Source organism: Dermochelys coriacea, chromosome 10, assembly GCF_009764565.3.
Source record: "Dermochelys coriacea isolate rDerCor1 chromosome 10, rDerCor1.pri.v4, whole genome shotgun sequence".
Taxonomy (NCBI): domain Eukaryota; kingdom Metazoa; phylum Chordata; order Testudines; family Dermochelyidae; genus Dermochelys; species Dermochelys coriacea.
Genome location: NC_050077.1, coordinates 65,953,036 through 65,975,108, shown reverse-complemented (window position 1 = coordinate 65,975,108; position 22,073 = coordinate 65,953,036). Strand labels below are relative to the sequence as shown.

General features: G+C 37.7%; 1 protein-coding gene and 1 long non-coding RNA gene across 5 annotated transcripts in view; one reads left to right on the top strand and one right to left on the bottom strand.

Annotated features, from left to right (window-relative positions):
• LOC122456210 (protein FAM227B-like) overlaps positions 1-22,073 on the top strand; it is a 77,928-nt gene that overhangs the window by 45,247 nt on the left and 10,608 nt on the right. For all 4 annotated transcript variants that reach the window (XM_043494625.1, XM_043494623.1, XM_043494624.1 and 1 more), the window contains exons 2-3: positions 11,323-11,462; positions 16,391-16,551. In XM_043494625.1, coding sequence (XP_043350560.1) covers positions 11,323-11,462; positions 16,391-16,551 — 301 coding nt within the window. The remainder of the gene's footprint in view (positions 1-11,322; positions 11,463-16,390; positions 16,552-22,073) is intronic.
• LOC122456211 lies at positions 5,079-16,484 on the bottom strand. The gene is made up of 4 exons (XR_006274950.1): positions 16,372-16,484; positions 15,400-15,537; positions 14,404-14,649; positions 5,079-5,520 (listed from the first exon to the last, which is right to left on the bottom strand). It is a non-coding gene; the product is annotated as an uncharacterized LOC122456211 (long non-coding RNA).

Here is a 22,073-nt window from a genome sequence, read left to right as displayed (position 1 = left end):
CTTTAACCACAGTGCATACTCCTATGTTAAACTTGGGTGGAGGACTACAAAGAAGTGCAAACAAAAGATTTACTTATAATAAAAGTTATATAAGTTATAGAAAAGTTATAGTGCATGCTCAGGCAATAACACTCAGCAGGTCTTCCATGTCACTATGTAGGATCAGTTTTCTTGACTTGCATTCAGAACTGGCAAATCTTGTATTTATAGTTTAACCTCAGTAGCTCCGCTGCCTTAAAATCTGCTACTACGCTCCTAATCTCAGCATGCAAACAGCAATCTGAAGCTCTTGTCCTCAGGTGGCTGATCCAATATTTATCCTTTCATTTGGGAAGTGGAATGGACAAGATAGGTAATATGAGGCTGAAAAGAAATATTTGAATGCCGTGATGTGGTACCCTTCCTCCAGGTGTTGACAAAATGTTGTGGGATTCTGGCCACCTCTTTATTGGTTCTACCGTGATCCTTTCATTTGATTGTCTAACAGGACTTTGTGGAAGGTTTTTTTGTTTGTTTGCCCTGTAGCAGAATTCCTTTTCAAAGCTCATTGTGAACTTTTAGTTCTGAGTGATTTTTATCTGTATATTACTTCTTTGGACAATGAAACTAGCCTTTAAGAAACAAATGATCTGTCAATAAAAATTTTAAAAAGCACCATCATAGGGAATAGATCCTTCTCTGAATAGGAATGGCGGCAGCAGCAGCAGCTGTGGAAACAATACAGCCAATGTAACGGGAAGAACAGGTTATGGTTTGACAGTTTCCTTCAGCAAGGACATTGTGAGTTCTAGTATTCAACTGATACTGAAATGCAATTCTTTATTAATTGAATTCTACGCAAATCCCAGAGGGAGGTGTTTGCCTCGCCGTAAGATGACATCTCTATTTACGAAATTGATGTAATGCATGTATCTGCAATTTATTCTTTAACTTTCCTAGACAAAATTATGAATGTTACAATCAATTAGACGCAAAATTAGCATACTGAGTAAAGGAAGGGTGCAGCAGGGAAGATGTATATGTGAGCCCTGGAAAACAGATATGGACCTGAGTTGCTCTGCTCTTCTGGTCCATTTTGTTGGCTTTTTATACCTTTTTTTTCCCCCCAGCAGTGCGGTTGGGACTAAGAAGTTAAGTTGCCAGGTACTGAAAATGGCCGAGAATGAATCTCAGGTGTCACTTAGGATTGAACTCAAATATGAGATGCTTTTGAGCTGCAACTGCTGTAAGAACTATCTCATTCTGGAGATGGGCTTGTTTGAAAGACAGATGAGATTTATTGCAAGATTTTGCATCTGCTGTATATTTGATGACTTTTCCCCCAGTCATTAAAAGGGACAATGGGCAAAACAGCTGATCTCCAACCATCTTGCACTAGACACTGTGAATATGTTTAACTCATTGCTCAAGAAAAAAAACACAGTGCAAAATAAAATGGATGGCCTAAACAAAACTAGTATTAGGAATCTGAGAATCAGTGTGAGAACCTGAGAATATTTAATCCAGAAAGATGGAAGTGGTTCTTGTGCAATAGTCTGGGGATATTGAATTGGCAGGAAGAATGAAGATTGATTTGTGCCAGGAGACATCTTGGGAGAAAAAAACCATCTGGTCCCCAAATTTGTTGTTGTACATGAATCCTTACCAGTGCAGAATGAGACATTATGTGTTGTAAGATGGACTTTGATGGCTGCTAATGCTGTAATTGGGAACTGTCCAGATTCCTTTTTGTTTTTCACAAAGTAGCACAGCAGACGTAGGGCTTGGGATTTAAATCCCTTCATTCTTTTGGCTTCCACATCTTAGTGGTCCCCTATTTATTTTTATGTGCTATAGACATGTTCAGTGTATCTTTTAAAGTTCTTCCATCCACAGATGACATGGGATATGGTTATCCTTGAGATCACAGCCCTCCGTTATCTATTGCCACAATGAAATTAGCAGAGACACTTGCACTGGATGGGCCTTTATTATAACTGAGAGGGAGCTGGTAGGGATTTTTCTGTAAGAGATTCTAGACTTCTGAACTCCAGATTCCTGCTCTTGTTTAGCTAGAGCCTAGGTTTAACATTATGGGCACGCTGCAAAGGCAATCTATTTTTCAAGCTGTTGAGAAGGGGAGTTGGCTGGGGGCTGCAGTGGGTTATATTAATGAACTATCCTCTTTTATTTATAGAATTCTGGAGAGATTTAATTTTATTGTATAGGCACCTAGAATTTCAGATTAACACCTACAGGTTTTTATACGTTCAAAGAAATAAGCACATGTTCTTCATGCTTTCTCTTTAATCTCTTTCGATAACCTCTTCCATGCCTGCAGTACCACGTTAATGACAGAGATTCTCAAAAATGGATGACTTCTGACCACTCCTCCTCTGTCCATTCTTGAATTTCCAGCCACCTTTCTGATATCTCCTCTTGGATGTGTAGCCACCAACTTGCATTTAACCTCTTCAGTACTGAATTTACCTTTCCTCCTAACCCTAACTCTCTTGTGCCACCAGTTTTTATTTCCATTGACATCTAAGCTACCAAGCAGGTGGTCATGGTGAACTCTGTCTTCTGTGGGGTAACAAGTCTGTTGCTTCTTTCTTTTTGACGTGTACCTCATTCTGAAATGTGACTGGTTAGAAATTGAACCTTCCTACTTAACACATCTGTTTTCTTTTTGTGTTCAGAGTCAGATCTATTTATTTTAATGACCAAAAATTTTTTTACTAATGCCAAGCTTTTGGAATGCAAACAGCTCTGGGGGAACAAATTGGATGATTTGGTGGCCAATGCATAATCAGCAGAGTTTTTTGTTATCCAAATTCCATTAGCAGGACCCTGCATGACTCCATAGTTTGCAAATGATGTATTTACATGTATGGAAGGCAATAGGGTAGAAAAGGTGTAACTCAGTTTACTCAGGTGTAAACTGAAGACATTGGTGGTTGTACAGAGTACACTGAGACAAGCATATAAAATCTTTATTACTGGTCATCACATAAGAGCTAGAAAAATACATCTTGACTTTCAAGTCCTTGATTGAGTTTACTGGGCTGGCTTTGGAAGTAAGTCATTTGTTTTTCAAAACCCACAGGAAGCAGATGTATTTATGCAAAAAGAGAGGTTAAAGGGCTCCAAAGCTGCTTCAGAATTTTTTTGAAAATTCTGTTTAGGAAATGGGCTGATATTTATTATTTTATTTTTAGATTCTTATTTGAGGGCTAATACTTTACTCTTATTCATGTTGCCTGTACCTTCTCAGGTATTTCCTCTATAGGATTTCTACTGCTATTACAGTAAAAATTACTACAATCTGCTTTTCTAATATTTTCTAAACTGAGAGCCTACTTTTTCTAGCTATCTTATCTTATCTATCTACTGCATTTTGAGAGTTATGCATCTTGTTTAGTTGATCTGATAGGTTTGTAATGCATTGATATTGAATCCACCATGGCAAAATTTAATTTTCTTTTTTCCTGTAGAAGATCAGCTTAAATAATTCACTATTTTGCTCTTTCCTGTTTGCGTATCATAGGGCAGTGAGTCATTGTGCCTATCTATACCCTTTGTGGTTGATTATTTTACCCCATTGTGCAGTTGACACAATGAAGCTGTACAACTATGAAGTTGTACAGTATTTTTCTTTTAAATGATGTAAGGGGCTTTTGCCAGTCTAAACAGTTTTAGGATATTATTCCTCGATGAATTCTCAACATTCCACTTTAACTCTCTAGTAAAATGCCATATTTGACTTCTCTTACTTATGTCACTCAGTTGTTCACTATTCTCCTCTCCACCATTTAACCATACAGTCTTTTGCTTTCTTGTGATGGAACAAATTTCCCACAAGAGCACTATGATTATTTTAACTGCATTAAACATATGCTTTAATGGTCTTTGTGACACTTGGCATCTGGCTGTACAATGTGAATTGTATCTGCTAGGGAGGTCTGATCAATATATATGTACCTTTGTATTAACTTTAATTTTCAAATCTGTATTTAGCCAGGATAGACAAGGAACCCCTAGGGTGAAGTATTCATTAATATGCAAAAAGAAACTCCTCCAAAAGGGATGTTTGGTCAGATTCACAATGGGGGGTGAGGGTCAGGAATCTTTGAAAGGCATCAAAATGTTAAAGAAAACCTTATGGTGTGGTTTCTAATTAGCTTTTATGTGAAAACTTTGTGTATCCAATTTAATGGACTTGCCTCTTAAGTTCAAAGGGTTTTCTTTCTTTTAAAAATGATTGAAGGTACTTTGGAAGTAACAGAGATGCAATCAAGCAGGAAGAAGTTAAAGATTGTATATCTGCAGAAAAGAATTAATTAAACTAATTAAATTAAACCAAGTTGTAACTTTTTGAAATAAAATTATACCTGTGGATTGATGTCTGGACCAAAATGTTTTACATGCAGTAAACTTGTGTATGTAAACTTAACACCTACATTCTCAAGAGACACACAAATTCTTGCAAAAACATCTTAGTCTTATCACCATTTACACATGCCAGTTCAACATCACCAGGGTTAGCAATGTTGGAAACCCTGGTTTAGAAGGGCTGTTGGTGTGTCAAGAACATGTCATTAACTCTTCACAGAGCAGCGGTGACTTAGGGATGAAATCCTGGCTTCATTGAAGTCAATGACAAAACTCCCACTGATTTCAATAGGGCTAGGATTTTGTCTGTTATGCTTAAGGTGTTTTAAGGGTTCAATCCTACAGTCCTTATCCAAGCAAAGCACTAGTTGACTTCAGTGGGAATTTTGCTTGTGTAAGGTTTTTATGAGGAAGTAAAATGGAGGTGGAAAAAGTTTGAAATAATTGTAATAATCCTATAAAATTGCTAATGGCAGCATTAAGGCTTAATACATTTCAGGTAATTCAAAATTAACATGACAAGATTCAGAATTCCTTTAAACTCAGATAATAGATACTGTACTCTTCACTATTTTGATAAGAATGTTAAGTACATATAAGATTGTATCAGTAAATGTAATTACATGGCAGATCAAAAACTCTCATATGCATGTCTGATAAATAGGCTTGGAAGGATTAGATTTGTATCTGTACATGTCACGAAATGTCAATTTCACCATACATGCACAAACTGATGAAAAATATTTTGATTGATAATAGTCTACATTTACAGATAGTTAAAGTAAGAAAATGCTTCTTGAGAAATTATTAGAGTTTGATTTAAGGATACTTACTTTGTATATTTTGACACATCTGATTCTTCCCTTTCTCCCCACCTTCCCTCAACCCTCTTATACTATAAATTCATAATGGGGATAATGCAACAAAATAAAATAGTTACTGTGATAATCTCCACACATTATCTGCATTAAATGCAGCAAATGTTTATAGTGGTTTATGTCTTTGTTTTATCATAGCAAATTTTGCCTCAAAGAATCCATATAATATATTTTAAAAGTTGTAACTTACTACTGTATGTCTCTACTGCTTTTCTTCTTCCTCGTTTTTCCACTTCAGTCCACTTCTATCATCCTTGTTAGGAAATGAGTCCTGTTGAAGAGGATAGTGCTAAGTCCTCAGGAATAAGAGAGTAATCAAATAAGACAGCCTGCAAGACCCTTCTTTGCAGAAAGACTTGTTGTAAAACTACAACTCTACACTGACAAGTGACTGTAAAGATGGCATCGTGGGGGTGTCTATAATTATCTCTTAATGACTTCCAGATCAACTTTCTTCAGTTTGCAAGTAAACTTTTTCTAACTGCTTCTTCTGAAAACTCAACTTGATCTAAAAATCAAGCTGTGCTAATGCTACTGCTGCTTCAGGAGCCAGCAATAAAACGTTCTGTGGGCTAAATTCTGTCCTCAGTTGCATCTGTCAACTCCTTTGTCATCAAATGAGCTGCAATAAGAATTTAATTAACAATTCTGCTGATAAACATTAGGCTTTGTCTACACATGGAATTATTCCTGATTATTCCTGATTAACGCCATGTGTAGACATTTTTTCTATTCTGGAATAAGAGTGCCTTGTTCCTGTTTAATAGGGCTCCCTGACTACTGGGGCAGCTGGCTCCAAAAGCTGGAGGAGTCAGGCAGCCCAATGAGCCAGATGGCCCAGGAGTCCGGAGCCCTGGGGTCTCTAGTCCTGGGTCAGTCCATATGGCAGGTTTGACTATGAGCTGTGAACCCTGGAAACTTGTCCCAGGACTTCAGGAGTCTGGATACCGGAGAGTCCCAGCTCAAGTGAGCTCTCAGGGCTTCCAGGCTCCCTGCCACAGAGCCAGGAGTCTAAACCTTAAGAGCTCGGTCTAGAGACAGGGCTTCCAGCACATCCTGGCAACTAGGTCCCCAGCTTACGAGTTGGGCAGCTCTGGGAATCAGCTGGCCTGGTAGTCTGTAAGCCCTGGGGATCCTGGCCATTAGGCAGACCCCAGAGCCACAGTCCCTAGGAACTCTGGGGTCTCATTCCTAGGCAGTCCTACAGGCAGGCTGCTAAGGAGCTGGGCAGGCAGGTTTCCACTGTGTGCTTGAAGGGTAAATTTTGAAACCTGCCTGACAGGTTCCTTTGGAAGATTAGTCAAAAAAAATTTGTTTTCAAAGAATCTGCTTTTTCCTTCAGAAAATTTCTGACCCAGCTCTACTGCTCATCTTGTGGCTGAATTCATTCTTCGTCACTATATAGCAGCCAGTAGAGTAATAATCAAACTAACACTTGTACATGTAATATTCAAAAAATAATACAGGCATATTCCATGTCCTTTGCACACATGGCGTCTGGAAAAGAAGAAAAAGGGAAAGCCCAAGAGCTACTTTTTAGAGAGGAATAGTAGTTAGGTGGTACAGCAGTGTCTGGACTATTTTTAAAATGGTTACTATAGAGCTGTAGCTCTTTTGCTGTGGAAGTTAATGGGCCAGGAAGAAGCATGATGGGCTTCTACACTAAAGGAGTGCGCTGTAACCTGTGTTTGATTTTGGCTGTGTCTGTCAACATTCCTAAAATAGAGAAAAGAGTGACAAGACAGCTAAGGGGTTAGAGGGTCTAGATTTAAACCCCTTTTTATATTAGTTTAATTCTGTATAGCTGATTATTATTTATTATTTTGTATTATTGTAGTGCCTCAGAGCCCTAGTCATAGACCAGGACAGCTAGGCACTGTACAAAGACAGAACAAAAAAACCAGTCCCTGTCCCAAAGAGCTTACAAGCTAAGTATAAGACATGAGACGACAAATGGATACAGACAGATGGCAGAGTAAAAGGAAACAACAAGGCAATATTAGTCAGCGTGATAGGCTGTGATCTCAGCACACAGTGGCCTAACAATTATCAAGATTTTTGTGGATATCATGGAAAATGAGAGTTTTGAGTAGAATTTTAAAGGGGGATAATGCATGAGTTTTGCAAATGTTTATGGAGGAGCTGCTCCCAAACATAAGGGGACAGCATGAGAGAAAGCATGAAGGTCCTTTTGAAATTTTAACAATTGGGTGATGGAAGTTGGCATCATGGGTCAATCAGAGGCAGGAGATGACATGTTATTAGTGAATGAGAGGTGATAGGCAGAGTAGCAATAAATTGTAAAGGGCCTTGAAGTAGCTTATGCTTGATGTGATAGAAGGGAAGCAAGTGCAGAGATGAAAAGAGGGGGATGACATGGCCAAAGTGATGGGCTAGGAAGAGATCTTTGTGGCAGCATTCTGAATGTATATGAGCTGGCCGCTATTGTGTTGGTCAAGGCCAGAGGAAAGGATGTTGCTGTAAGTGAGATGATGAGAGCCTGGGTGAGAGTTTTTTAGCTACGCGGATGAATAGGAAAGGCCATATCTTACAGATGTTCTGCAGAAAGACTCTGTAGATTTTAAACGTAGTCTGGATGTGAGGACCTAGAGAGAGGTCTGAATCAGACCTGAGTGTTAGGAAGCATGATGAGATTGTCCACAGTGATCAAGAAAGGAGGTACTGGGGAAGGTTGAGGGAGGGGATGTAAGAGCTATGTTTTAGTCATGGCAAGCTTGAAATGATGACTAGACATTCATGAGGGGACAGGCTACTTTTTTAGTTTGGAAAGAAGGGGACAGGTCTGGAGGAGAGAGGGAGATCTGTGAGTTATTAGCATAGACATAGCTGAATTTGAGTTTATGGATGAGATTACGCAGAGATAAGTAATAGAGGGAAAAGAGAAGTGGACCAAGAACTGAGCTACACAGAAAGCTGGAGGGGCATGAGGAGGATGATCTGAAGGAACAATTAGAAAGGTAGGAAGAGAAACCAGGAGAGGACAGTCACAGAAGCCAAGGGAGGACAAGAGTTCAAGAAGAGTATAGATTATGGTGTTGAAGGTAGCTGCCACATCAAGGAAAATGAGAATGGAGTACTGGTTCTAAGCTTTGGTTAGGAAAAGGTCATTAGAGGTTTTTGGCAATAGCAGTTTCAGTGGAGTTCAAGGTGTTGAAGCCGAATTGGAGAGGGTCTAAGATGAAATGGAGGAGAGGAACTCCGGACGGCAATTGTAACTGCATGTTCAATGAGTTTAAAGGTGAGATGGGTATAGCTGTTATGATGGGAGTGACTAACCATGTTTATATTGTGAGGGGAAAGAATCAGAGGCGAGTAAGAGGTTAAAGTCAAGGGATGGGCTGAGACTGAGTATGAAGATCACTAAATGGGATGGGACAAGTGGAGGAGAAGAGCAGACAAGAAATATCTACATCTGTGATATGGGAAGAGGAGGAGGAGGGGGGATTTCATGTTTTCATCACTGTAAGGAGAGTGATGGTAACACCCATTGTTTCATGTTCTCTGTGTATATAAATCTCCCCACTGTATTTTCCACTGAATGCATCCGATGAAGTGAGCTGTAGCTCACGAAAGCTTATGCTCAAATAAATTTCTTAGTCTCTAAGGTGCCACAAGTACTCCTTTTCTTTTTGTGGATACAGACTAACACGGCTGCTACTCTGAAACCTTCTATTTAGTAAATCTGTCTTTTTAATCTGTTTGATTTTCTTTCTCTCCATTTTCCCCTCTTCCTCTTCAGTATGCCTGCTGTTTTGGCCTTTTTCCTCTATTCATCCTCCCCTTTCTTCCAGCACTTCCTTTAATACAACGTTATCCTTTCTCAAACATCTGGCTGCTTTTTCCTTTTTTATTTCTTCCTACCTTCATTGAATTAGCCATATTTGCTAATGTAAACAATCTAATGTAGCCTGCTAAAATCCAAGAACCTCCAGTGGATTTTGGATGAATGTTAGAGGATTTTTAATCCATAAATGTTGAAACGATGTAATCTTTGAATTTACCTCTTTGTTCAATAATTATAAGGTTCAATAAGGGCCATATCCTGAGAAGTGCTGAAGAGATGAAAATCCTATCATCCATTAAACAAAATGCTGTCTAGATATTTGGGGCTCATGTAACTGGGCATATAGACATATGTATCCTTTCTAAACTTATGTAATCATTCATTTTAAAAAGAGGCACCAGTTATCATAATTAGTCAAAATAACAAAAAATTAAGATTAGAAACTTAAACAAATATGCTCATTATTACAGCTGGTCCAATCTTTTATGATCAGCATAATTGTAGGACATTAGTATTTCAGCGGAAACTTAAATGTACAACAGCAAATATTCTTTCAAGTTGAGTTAGAAAATGGTAGATCTATTTTCAAGAATGCGTGTTGTAAAAGCCATGGAATAGCTGTCTTTTCAGGCAAAGCTTTTTGTTCAGAGGCTTTTGCCTTCAAGCATTTAATCTTGAAGAGGTTATCTCATGTTGACTTTCATTCAATTTCTATAACAGCATTTTTTTTTCGGCAGCTCATCTGTTTTGTGAGCTCGGTTGCTGTCAAGTACAGAGAGACTTTTCCCCAAATATAGTTCTTCATATTGCGGTTGTTCTAATTGAGGACATTTTCTCTCATTGCAGATTGTTTTGTATTTCTTTAAGGCAAGTGAGGCATTCTAGTGGTTAGTTGTAATTTGTTTTCTTCAGTGGATTTCCTGTCATGCACAAATGTAAAGTTTTATTCACCCATGGTCCAAGACTTTTGTTTTCCTCGCCTGTGCGCATCTGTGTTTGCCTTCACCACAGGTCATAAAGTATATTTACCCAGCTGAGATGAAGCTGATTCTCAGTGGATGCCTGACAAAAGCTAATTTACTATTCTTTAACTTAATTTGGTTTTACCATCATGTTCAGGACCACAAGATCATAATGTATTTATATTTTTTCTTCTAGAGCAACCTTGATTATACTGTAGTTCAAATCTATCAGGTTATTTAAGACTGATCAAAAACGTCAGTGAATCATTCTGACAATTCCATTTAGTCCTCTATTTTCAGATGCTCTTCATGTTTTCCTGCAACAAAGAAATTACTTCAGCTGACAAAAATAGCTTTATGAAATGTGAGTTTTACGCACACAGTATGTCTGTGCACATTCATATTGTCAATGTAACATATCTCTGCAGTGCCAAGTGCGATGCCTGCATAGGTCCATCTGCTCACTTCCTGCTCCAAAGTACTCAAAGCTGAATACATTCATACCAAAACTGTGCTGCTCCACGTTTTTCTTCTTCAGCTAATTCTTTGGGCTGGAAGAGGTGTGGAGAAGGCAGGAGATGGGATCTCAAAGACTTGGGATATTTACTATCCACCGCTCCAACCCATGGAATGCTAGGACCAGTAGTCATGCTCCTGTTTAATTTCTATGGGCCATAATCATCCCCTATGTGAAAAAAAAATCTCTAAGGAGTCTGAACAGTTGGAAGGCTAAGTTACAGATTTAGTTGCTGCAAAAGCCCGTGAAATAAGTAGAGCTAAGGATCTGTGTTCCAATAATGGCAGTAGTGTTAGTGCTTTTAATAAATATGGTCTAATTTGCCAGGGTACCTATTGTGTACTCACAATAATATAGATTAATATTTCAAGATACAGAAAATGGATTAAACATCCTTGGTGTTTCACCAAGTATTATTTCATCTGTGGTAACATTTCTTTGCACCGCATTTTGGCAAGAACATTTTGTCTGGAATGTATATACCACAGAAGTTTAAATGGGATTTTGACTTGAGAATCTTACATCCAGGGTCTGATGTGTATCCTACTGGAATTAAACATCACCAACAAAACCTATGACACAGATGTGATGTCCCACAACACTATCTCTGTATGCAATAAAAAGTCTGTAACAACAGGTCAAGATACTGTGGACCCAACAGACTATATGTTGGAGATGGTGACCCAACGTTTTTTTCAAGAAAGGAGGTGGCATAGTTTAAAGTAGTTGCTTCTTGATAAGAAGCAAATATGAAAAAGTATTAAAGTGTGATTTGTATTTGTATGTTAGCAGTGAGATTTCAAGTAGGCCTTGATTTCGAAGATCTAACTGAAGATACAAAAAAGATGTATATTTCATCAGCTGAAGAAATGAAGAAAGACCGTAAATATAAAATGGACATGCCAAAAGAGTTAGAAACCATAAAAGAGGTTTGCTTTATACTAATTATGAAGTTATACACAATATGTAGTTTGTATTTCCATTCATTGCTTTTCTGAAAAATATTTCCCTTTTTACTCTTCCTTCTTCCTTCTCTCACAGAGGATTTAGGTCATGATGATCTACCCTCTTTCCCTCTGGAATCCGTTCCTGTAGCCAAGTCCATCTCCCTGTGCCAAAATTAAGCAAACAAGCTTGATGCATGAGGTCTTGCAGTGGTCAGAGTTGGGGAACACCACTCACATTAAGTGGGGGAATTTTCCAGTTGGTCTACTTTGTGGTTCCACTACAATACCCACCAACACGCTCCCTCAGAGGATGCCCTCTCTCACCTCCCAATGCAGTGTACATCATTCTAATGAACTTTGCTCCATCTTGTACACCGCACAACCCCACTGCTTCTACTTTCTTTGGGGCCTTTCACCCAAATGAAGAGATTGAGGTCAGGATTTGCCCCCTAGGAACTTAATGTAATGGTATTATATTTACCCTGTGCCTTATGTAACTTTAGGGTTCTGACACTGGGGAATAAGTTCTTAGTTAAGACATTCGCCTGAATCAATTATGTCATTGCTAATACACAAATAAAGAGTAATTGGGTTATCAGAACTTTAGGGAGATGTTTCATAAGTGATCAAAATAAAGGTTTATAAAATGCCTCTGGTCAAAATTTTTTACATCAAATTAGACACCTAACCCCATATTTAGAAACCTAAATGATTGGGCTGATTTTCAAGAGTGTTGAGCATCCACAATCCCAACTGAAGTCAGTGGAAGAGCAGCAATTCTGAAATTCAGTCCACTTGATCAGATGGCTACAAGTCACTTTAGATGCCTAACTTTAGGTACCCAAGTTCAAACATGTTGGCTGCTATTGTTTTTATTATTGTAATACACATTTCTAAGGCCTCAATCAGGATAGCATCTAGGAATTTGCAATACAGGTATTTAATAGTAGGTACCAATGAGAAAGCAATTCTTGACATCTCCCCCTCACTAATAAAGTTGGGTAGATGAAGAATACCTATGGGGGGTTGGTCCTGAGTATTGAGGCAAGGTCATTCCAAACTCCGTTATTAGAACACTGCCTGCAGAAAGATGAATCCTGTATCATACCCTGAAAGTATGGTAATTCAGATTCAACCTGATCTTTGGGGGGAGTAGTGAATTCCATAATTGAGTGCCTCCCCTTGAAAACATCCTACCTACTGACACTGCAGATTTGAACCTTGGGTGCCTCAACTGTAACATCCCTGTCAATTGCAGTTGTTGCAGTGGGGAATGGAGTAAGGAGTGTTTTTTCAGATAATCAGGTTTTCATTAATTCAGCACTGTAAGGAAGAGAACAAGTATTTTGAAGTGAACCGTAGTTTCTGGGAAAACTGAGTACCAAAGTAGAGTGCATTGTAATAGTCCATTTCTGGAGATGATACATGCACGGATCACCAAGGCAATGTCAGAATCTAAGAGGTACAAGCATAATTTCTTGGCCAGCCAACTATTGAAAATACTCTATTCAATATGTCCTCTGTTAGATGGGTAAGGAGTTGAATGAATAAATAAATACACAGAGCTATCAGGAGTAATTCCATTCAGGTCAATGACTTATACCAGTTTAAAACTAGTGTAAGCAACATCTGAATCAGAATGTCATATTTTCCTGTGACACATGTAAAATAAGAATAACTCAAGGAGATACTCATTTAAAAAACAGAGGCAGCTATAGACTAAAACAATGTTTTTTAAAACATTAAATAACAGTCTATTTAACAGGTGGTTAAAATATGAAATATCAATAGCCACTGAATATATCATATGGTATTATTTAAACTCAATTTTACTGGAAAAAATCCCAAAATATGTGAGAGAAAATTACTTTTCCCATTTGCTCACCCTGTCTAAAGCTGCACATTCTTATCCGATCCTGGTTGCAAGATATTTCAGAGAAAAACCTGACCTCTTCCAGGGTGGTATTCAAGCGGCCAGCTTCCATTCCATTATCAACTCTGTCTGCATTAGAGTAGGACCAGCCCAGACTGAACTGCTAAAGGTCACTATCAACAGCCACATTTGTAGCCATTTGAAGCATCAAGCAACATGAGCTGGACATGACAGACAAGCCTAAGAGGTTGTAGGTAAACCCACATTTTTCAGGCAACACTGCTTTGCCAGAAGCTGCCTCCTTCCTCCTTGCCACAAAGGAGCTTGTTGGCCTGCATTTCTGTCTCTGGTAAACAAAATGCTGTAACTCCTAGCATGACCAGTCTGGAGCAAGTTAATTTTGTTTTTTAAGTTTTCAGTTTCATCTCAGAACATTTTTAATTAATACCGTAATGATGAAAATCATAATAAATTCAAGCTCCTTTTTCATGAGACACCCCCCCATCCTTTTTTGCTACTTATACCTACAGTAGAAACTTTTAAACATAAGCTTAGATTTTATTGGGTGAAATGCTGTCAGCATGGATCAAATACCCTGGGGGTATCTCAAAATGCTATCAAGCGCAGCTGATACAATTGAAATTACCTAAAAAGTAGAGGCTGTCATGCTCTGATCTAGTTCTGTGTGGATTGGATAGGGGCACTTCTTACTACTCTCTCTGCAGGAAAAAGATGCTTGTGAAAAATCAGTTTACCTATGAAACACCTCCCTGCATATTGTTTCATAAATATACACACTGCATAGACCTAGGACCAGATTAAACTGGTTAAATCCAGAACAACTTCAGTGAAATAGAAATGTGCTAGATTTGTGTTGGCATAACAAATCAGAATCTGGCCCTTACACTACAGTCAAATCACTTACATAAAATATAGTTCTGAGTGTCAACAATATATAACCAACCTTTTGTCATGGTAATTAATATGTTCCCTCTCAGTCACAAGACAACTTCAAGTAAAGCAGTAAATAAAACAACAGAAGTTACTTACCATCCATAAAAGGACTTCTATGAAGGTATAGTTGATGCATGAGAACACTATTTTTAGGATTAAATGTGATTTTTACACTCTGAATGTCAATCTCTTAATCCTGACTTCAGTTTTATTTCCATATGTTCTCAATATTCCTGAAAATAATTTGTCTTTCTGACTGGCTCATGCATATCTGTATCTTCTGGTCACCCTGGGAGGCAGTATAGAAGTGGCACTTTTCCAGCCTCTGCGGGGGCCAAATCCCTTAATGAAGCAAGAACATAAATTGAACATGTATTGCTGATGCACATCAGCTCTTTCCAGGAATGAGTCTAGATCATAGCAAAACTTAATTTATTTCTCAGGATTTAGGCACAAAATTTTAATTAAAAAAAAAACAAAAAAAAACCACCCTGACTTTTCACCAGTGTAATCTCTTGAATTGATTTTCCTATATACAGATGCATTTTTTTTAAAAAATACATGCTTTAAAAATTGAAACCTGATAAATAATGTTGCTATTGACACAGAATTTCAGTGGAAGAATGGAGGGAAAGGAAAAACATGAACATACTATAATTGTAACAAGTAATATTTCAGTCCCTGTCATGTCTTGGAAAATAACTACTGTATTTTCCTACTCAATATTATGCCAGATTTGTAATCTTTTGCATAGCTTTATATTTGGCCTACAAAATCAAAGGGACACTTTCAACATACGTTTGGCAGAAAATTAAATAAATTTCCCACAATTAAAAATTATCCCAGTGAAAACAGATGTTTTAAAAGAAATAGACATCTCTGCAGTGTCTGAAACCATTACATTGCAGCACTGAGAACCTAAAAGTGAAAGTGCTTATAAATAAAAGCAAAACTAGCGTCATTCTCCAAACTGAGAAAAATACTGAAAAAAGAAAGGAGATAAATCATATCAAGTAAATTGGATTTTAATGTTTTTTCACTTTTAATTATGATATTATTAGTAATGTGGTTTTTAAAAAAAAGTGTGCTTACATATAGGGTCAAATTAGCTGGTGTAATTCATCAAAGCGCCAGGGAAGTCATGCTGAATTGTACCAGCTGTGGATCTGGCCTCAAATTCCAGGAAAAAATTTTTCTTTAATCCCTTTCAGATCGTTTAAATTATAGCATCTGCTTAAAAATAAAATCAGACAAAAGTGCAATTTTTATCTAGTATTGTTACAAGTTACACCTAATATTACTCTAGCAAACAATTTAAAGTTGTGTTCATGTCAGTCATTTCCTTTTGCTGTCATGTCCCTATGCCCAGGTTTATTCCACTTTTGTCTAATCTTTTTGTTCATCCCTCTTCCTCTCCATTTATAAAGTTCCTACTCACCTAAGTACCTGAGTATCTCAGCTCTACATTAGCATTAACATTAGCCAGATTGTGATCTCCCATAATAAGCATGAATATTGTGCAATATAGTTTGAAATGAAGTTCAGTAATCACTTGCACCACAAGATAGTCATTTAACACACATATTGGTTTAAATTTAATATTCCTAATATATTGCATTGATATAAAATATAATTAAAATAAGCTGGAGTTTACTGGCAGTTGTTCTTCATGTGTCTCAGGGGAAATTTCCCCTCAAAGGATTTGATCTTGCTGTGATTGAAGTCTATGGGAGTTTTACTATTTTAAGTAAAGACATGACAGTCTCCTATAATACTGACAAGAAACACAAGTGCATTCCCATGTTTCAGCACAGATAATCACCCCCAGTCTTCTAAAGAAACAATACTATCTGGTTATCCTGGGTTCACAATATGTAGCATATTAACTTTTTTATAATTTTTTATAAAATAAGGGTAAATATATATATTTAAGTTTATATATAAATATAAGTTTTTTTTCATTTCTTATCAGGGATATTTGGTAATATGTATATCCAAAATTCCATGTTGCTATATCATTATATTTGCAAGAAAATTAGTCTTATAATAATATGCTTAGCTGACCTTTATCCACTCTGTACAGTCCTGTTATATTGGCTTGGGTCCTGACTTCCAGCGTGTACTCTTCAGAATCGGTGGTCGAAGTCCTCTGGTCTCATATTATCTTAAGATGCGTGAAATCACTGATGGTGTCTCAAGCTCTTTGACTTATAAGATGAATCGTACTGAAATTTGCAAGCTACCATATCCTTTTCTGCTGTAATCTGAGCTGTGTTTTTTATAAACCATTCTTCTACGCCTTTAACTAAAATGGTTTAATATAGCCAAGGAAAAAAAAGTGAATGCATTTCTAAAGTCTACCCATGCATTTTGTTTTCTTTTTCCATTATGTTCAAGACAGTTGGATAGTTTTTTTTCTTCGCTAGACTAAAACAGACCACAGTAATGCAGAATATTTCCTCAAGCGGTTAGAGCAAAACAGAAAAACTTAGCAGAGGTACAGCATAAAGATGGAATGTGATTGGTCCCTGATCCTGTTATCCTTAACATAACATATTATTTAAAATGTCTACATGAAACTTCTCCATAACTTTATCAAACATTTTGTCTTTTAAATCCATATATCAGAGATGTCTGAACCAGAAACATAAATCCAAAACTTCCCAAATATTAGGGAAATTCCAGTTTCACAGCTCAATCTATTTCTGTTTTCATCCTGAACCAGAACCCTGGATCCAAATGCCTGTAAATAAGTTCAGATTCAGATCTGAACCTGGATATGAACTGTGTGATCTGGACACATCACTGGTATGGGCCTGCCTAAACCTTGGGAGATTTTATCTGTTGTGTTGTGGTGGCCTCAGTAATATACCTACCACTTGTGTTTACATTTTAAACCAATGGGTTTGGAAACTGAGGAGTTATTAATTAATTTTGTTCTTTACTTGTATAATTGTTTCCAGCTTGTCTGTTTTTGGTAGATTTAATGATTCCCCATAAAGATTAATATTTGAGTTCCCTCAGGCATTTACTGATGTGAATTTTCATAGTTGGGATCTCCAGTGTACCAAAATGTTTCCACATGATAGATGCGGGGGGATGGGGGGGGAGGAGAACTGTTCTGCAACTGTTTGGCAGTTTATTTCATTTTTGGTAGGGGTTTAAATATCAATCTTTATTTTAGTTACACCGGATCAGGATTTTTAGTATTAGAGATGGTGCTTTATAATTATTTACATAGTAGTTAATACAGTTTAACTGAAGTCACAGTTCATTTACACAGTACATTAACGTCAGTAGATATTGTGGGCCTGATTCTTCTCTCTCTCCAGCTGTACTCCAATATAATTCCAATTACTTCAGTATGTTAGGGGCCAGATTCTGACCTTAGTTACATCAGTTTAAATTCAGAGTAACTCCAATGAGTGTAGCAAATTCTGCAATGACGTGTGGTACAGTGGAAGATTCATTTATGTCCTTTTCCATTTTATAACTTACTATTTTTAATATTCTTTGACGTTTTTCTTATTGTCTTGAAATATGCAAGACTCAAGTTAGCAATCTTGTTACTAAGCTGACTAATGGGATACGTTCAGTCTTTTTGTGAAACCTGGTTATGGGAGGTTAGGCTAAAAATATTGCTAAATTCTTCAGATTGTGAGCAGAGGTCCCCAAAATAAGTTATCTGCCTTGTGTATGGGTGTGCTGAGAGCAGAAGCTTCCTGTTATTCTCTCCCCTTGAATGCACCCACGCTGAGCAGCCATCATTTGTCCCTTTATATATAAAGATTAAATAGGCAAATTAAACCATAGGTAGTTCATATATTAGCTTTTGTAACAACTTTCATTGTAATACACAATGTGCATGATCTTGATTTTCAAAAATGTTCAGATTTTCTCTCTGAAAAGTATGAATTGTGAATTCATGAATCACAGGTTTTATTACAGTATCACTTTCTAAATGCTGGAAAAACTATATAGCCCACATCCTAAAAAACAAGATGTTGATGTTTTTCATAGCTTAATTTAATAGCTTAAAACCATCTATTCATTTCACAGCCAAAACAGAACAAGATGGATGATCTTTCATGCTTTAAATAATGAGTAGGAGGCAGCTCATGAAGGCATGTTAAGAAAAATATTTAAAAAAAACCCCTAAAACGTGGACAAATATCTACATTTCAGTGTACCACTCAGATCCTGACACAGCACAGAACATCATAAAATAACTCAAGTGCACAATTTTGACCACAGACTTAGAGCATCTTTGGAGAAGAATGGTTACTCCCTTTGTCATTAATGGCACATGTTATAAAGTCATAATTTACAAGAAAAAGAAACTCCTTATCTCCAGCAAATATATGTAGGAACTAAAGACAACCTCTACTGAACATATAAAGCAAATAAGAGGAGATCAGAGTAAAATCAGAGTTCAAAATATCATCCTTCTCACTAAATACTTCCTAGACATAGAAATGTGGAGTACTAAAGTCCATTCTGGAAACATACAAACTATGAAAACTAGTCCAGTAGTCGGCACTTTCAAAGACAAATAAAAACATCAGGCAACAACTGGTGTACTAATTTCCTTTAGGAAACACAAAACCACCTACACTGACGGAGGAAAAAGTATCTCATTAGTGGAGCTAAAGCAAACCATTGAGTTTCAAACTTTGTAAAAGACCAACCCCCTTAGGCTTGCTTGGCAGAGTTCACAAACTCACTTTTGTTGATGATGGAATAAAAAAGAAGTATAAGATGTACTTAGCTACCATCAAGCTTCATCACTCAGATTGGTACAAGAAGTTAATGTTGCTTTCACAAGCTCCTTCTGCCATCAACTATAGTGGCTCTAAATGTGACTTTCTTGCTGTATGTGGGCAGCTGAAGGAGGAAGACCAGAAAGAGGGTCTGGAAAGAATGAACTGAGGTGAGACTGCTATTTTAATTGAATGCTAACAACTACATTTTATAGATCCCACAATTCATTACATCATTCTGTGAGAAAAAACCGCTAACAAACTAGCTAGTATCGAGTAAAGGACACAGATTATAGAATCCATCTAATAATGTGAAGCCTACTCAGTTGTGACAATTTACTATACAATAGCTTATCTTTTGCAAACTTGTATAAGGAATTTGGGAGACAGAAGAACAAAATATTGTGGAATCTTCCGTAACAGAGCAAATGGGGGCAGATAAGCAATTATTTAAAACTATTTTGTCATCTTTTTGAAGAAAAGTAGGATGGGATCCACAAAGAGATTTAGGCATTGTGACACTGAGTTTTGTGGTGCCTAGAAAATCACAGGAACAATACTGCAATCCACAAAGACTGAATTAGGGACCTGGGCTCCCTATATAATTAATAGGGAGAGATAGGTGCCTTAGAATGTGCCCACAAAACCAGCATGGTAGGTCGGGAGCCGCCTCAGTTACCCAATGGGACATACTGCTAGAGGACTGTGTGCTAAGTGCTGCCCCTCTCACAGAGACAGGCACCTAAGTCTGGATTGCAGGGAAGCACCCATATCACTTGTGATCCAGCAACTGGAGGAAGATACGTATTCAGCTGCCTAAGTCACGGCTCAGTCTGAAACAAAACGGCCAGCCTCTGTTATAACCTTCAGCCTAGTTGATAGGGTACTTCCCAGGATGTGGGAGCCCCTTGGTTCACGCTCCTCTCTTCCTGATAAGGGATTTGACTAGGGATCTGCCAGGGCTCAGGTAAGTGTCCTAACCACTAAGCTATGAAATACTCTAATGTGGCATGTCCTCAATTTCTCCTATTGAAATTGTTCCACTGTAATTACATAATTTAATAATGACTACTTAATTGGGCCAGTGAAAGAGATTGAATGCCTCTATAGACTAGTGATTAGGGCACTCACATGAAAGGTAGCAGATCCCTGTTCAAATTCTTTCTTCCTCGTCAGGAGGAAGAGGGACTCAACCAGGCAGGGGGTCTCCCACATCACAGGTGAGTACTCTATCCACTAGGCTAACACTTTTAAGGGGGGAGTTTGGCGTGAACTTGCTGAGGGGCCTGATCTGGTAGGTGGCCTCTCAGCATACCTACCAGATCAGGCACCTGCACACCGCTTATGTGGCCAAATGGCTATCTTTCCCAGTTTGTGAATCGCTCAGGACTTTACACAGAAGACAGGTGCCCAGATACCTGGACTGAAGCTGCAGAGCGCATACTCCAGAGGCAAAAATGTCGGTGCTGAGTGAGTTTAGGCCTCTACAGGGTTAGGAAGCAATTAAACAGCAGTTTAGTGGTGCCTAAAAATGTGACTTAGATACCTACCAAAGGGACATAGGTGCCTAATTTCCTTTGTGGGTTGCGCCTGTAGTCACTCCATCTACCCCAGTTAGAGTCCACAGTTCTGTGAATAGTACCCCGTGGTCAAAGGTCAAGAAGACAGCTGACAGATCTAAGAGAGTGAGCCTGGATACCAAGATTATCAACCAGCAAGATCAATGAAGTTTCCATGCTACATCCAGTCCAAAAACCAAATTGACTGGAATCAAGGAAATCTGAACACTCTGAATATTGAAACAGGGCGATAACTGAACAGGTCGTCAGCATCAAGAGTTTTTTCTTTATTTATTTGGAGCAAGGTTATAGTAATTGCTTCTTTCAAAGAAGCTGGCATCTTGCTTCCCTGCTAGGAAGTACTGAAAGTCAGCTTCAACAGGTTTCAGAGTAGCAGCCGTGTTAGTCTGTATTCGCAGTAGCTCACAAAAGCTTATGCTCAAATAAATTTATTAGTCTCTAAGGTGCCACAAGTTCTTTCAGCTTCAACAGAGGCCCATCACCTTCCCATTAGCCTTTTCTGAATTACAGATCTTCAGGTGCATCTGTTTACCTCCACCAAGAAACAAAGCCCTCCCCAGGACATTAATCCACAACCTTTCTGTCAGATGGGCTTGTGAGAAGAAGGACCTAAAGAAAAAGGTTTTGAAAACTCATCTGTTCTGCTGTTGACATAGTTGATTTCCTCCATAAAGAATTATACAGTAATTTAGTTGAAAATACCCTCAGGGTTCAGGCTTTTGCCATAAAACATTTTAAAAGCAATGTAATAGTATTTTTCTTGGTCTTCAGCCCCCATTCCCCCCCTGATTAAGTTCCTTGAGGTCATAGTTAATATCTGGCTTAGATCAAGTATATGGTTCTACTATGTAGCCTTAACTTAATTTTAAGGAAGTTCTGTTAAATCCTTACTAGAGTCCCTTGGTTCAGATACATTTTATTTCCTATTTTTTAGTGTGGTTGTTAACTCAGCTATGGAAGTAAGGGAGTTGAGGTTAAGTTCTGTAGAATTTCAAAAAGACTAGTAGTCTGTACAGTTCCTATTTCTTCTCAAAAATGGCTGTCTAAATTCCTTTTCAGTAATGGGTTTTCCACACCCAGTTCTGTCTAAATTCTTCAGAGAGAAGCCATCAGATAACTTGCATATAAGGAACACTAGACTGCAATCATTTTGCATTTTTTTATTTATATATTTGAAGCTTTTTTTTTAAAAAAAATCAGATTCCATAAATACATCTCAATATTCTATAGGAACGGGAAAAAACAGGTTACAAGAAAAGAACATAATGAAAGATTCTAATCACACATAGTCAATTAGGGGAAAGGAAAAGAGTTCTCCAACAATTAATCAGTACAATTTAATTCAATCTGTAATTGATATTTGTGCAATGAAAAAAATCACAAAAAAATTAAAGCAGCATGACCAACAAAATTAAAGATGTCTGTC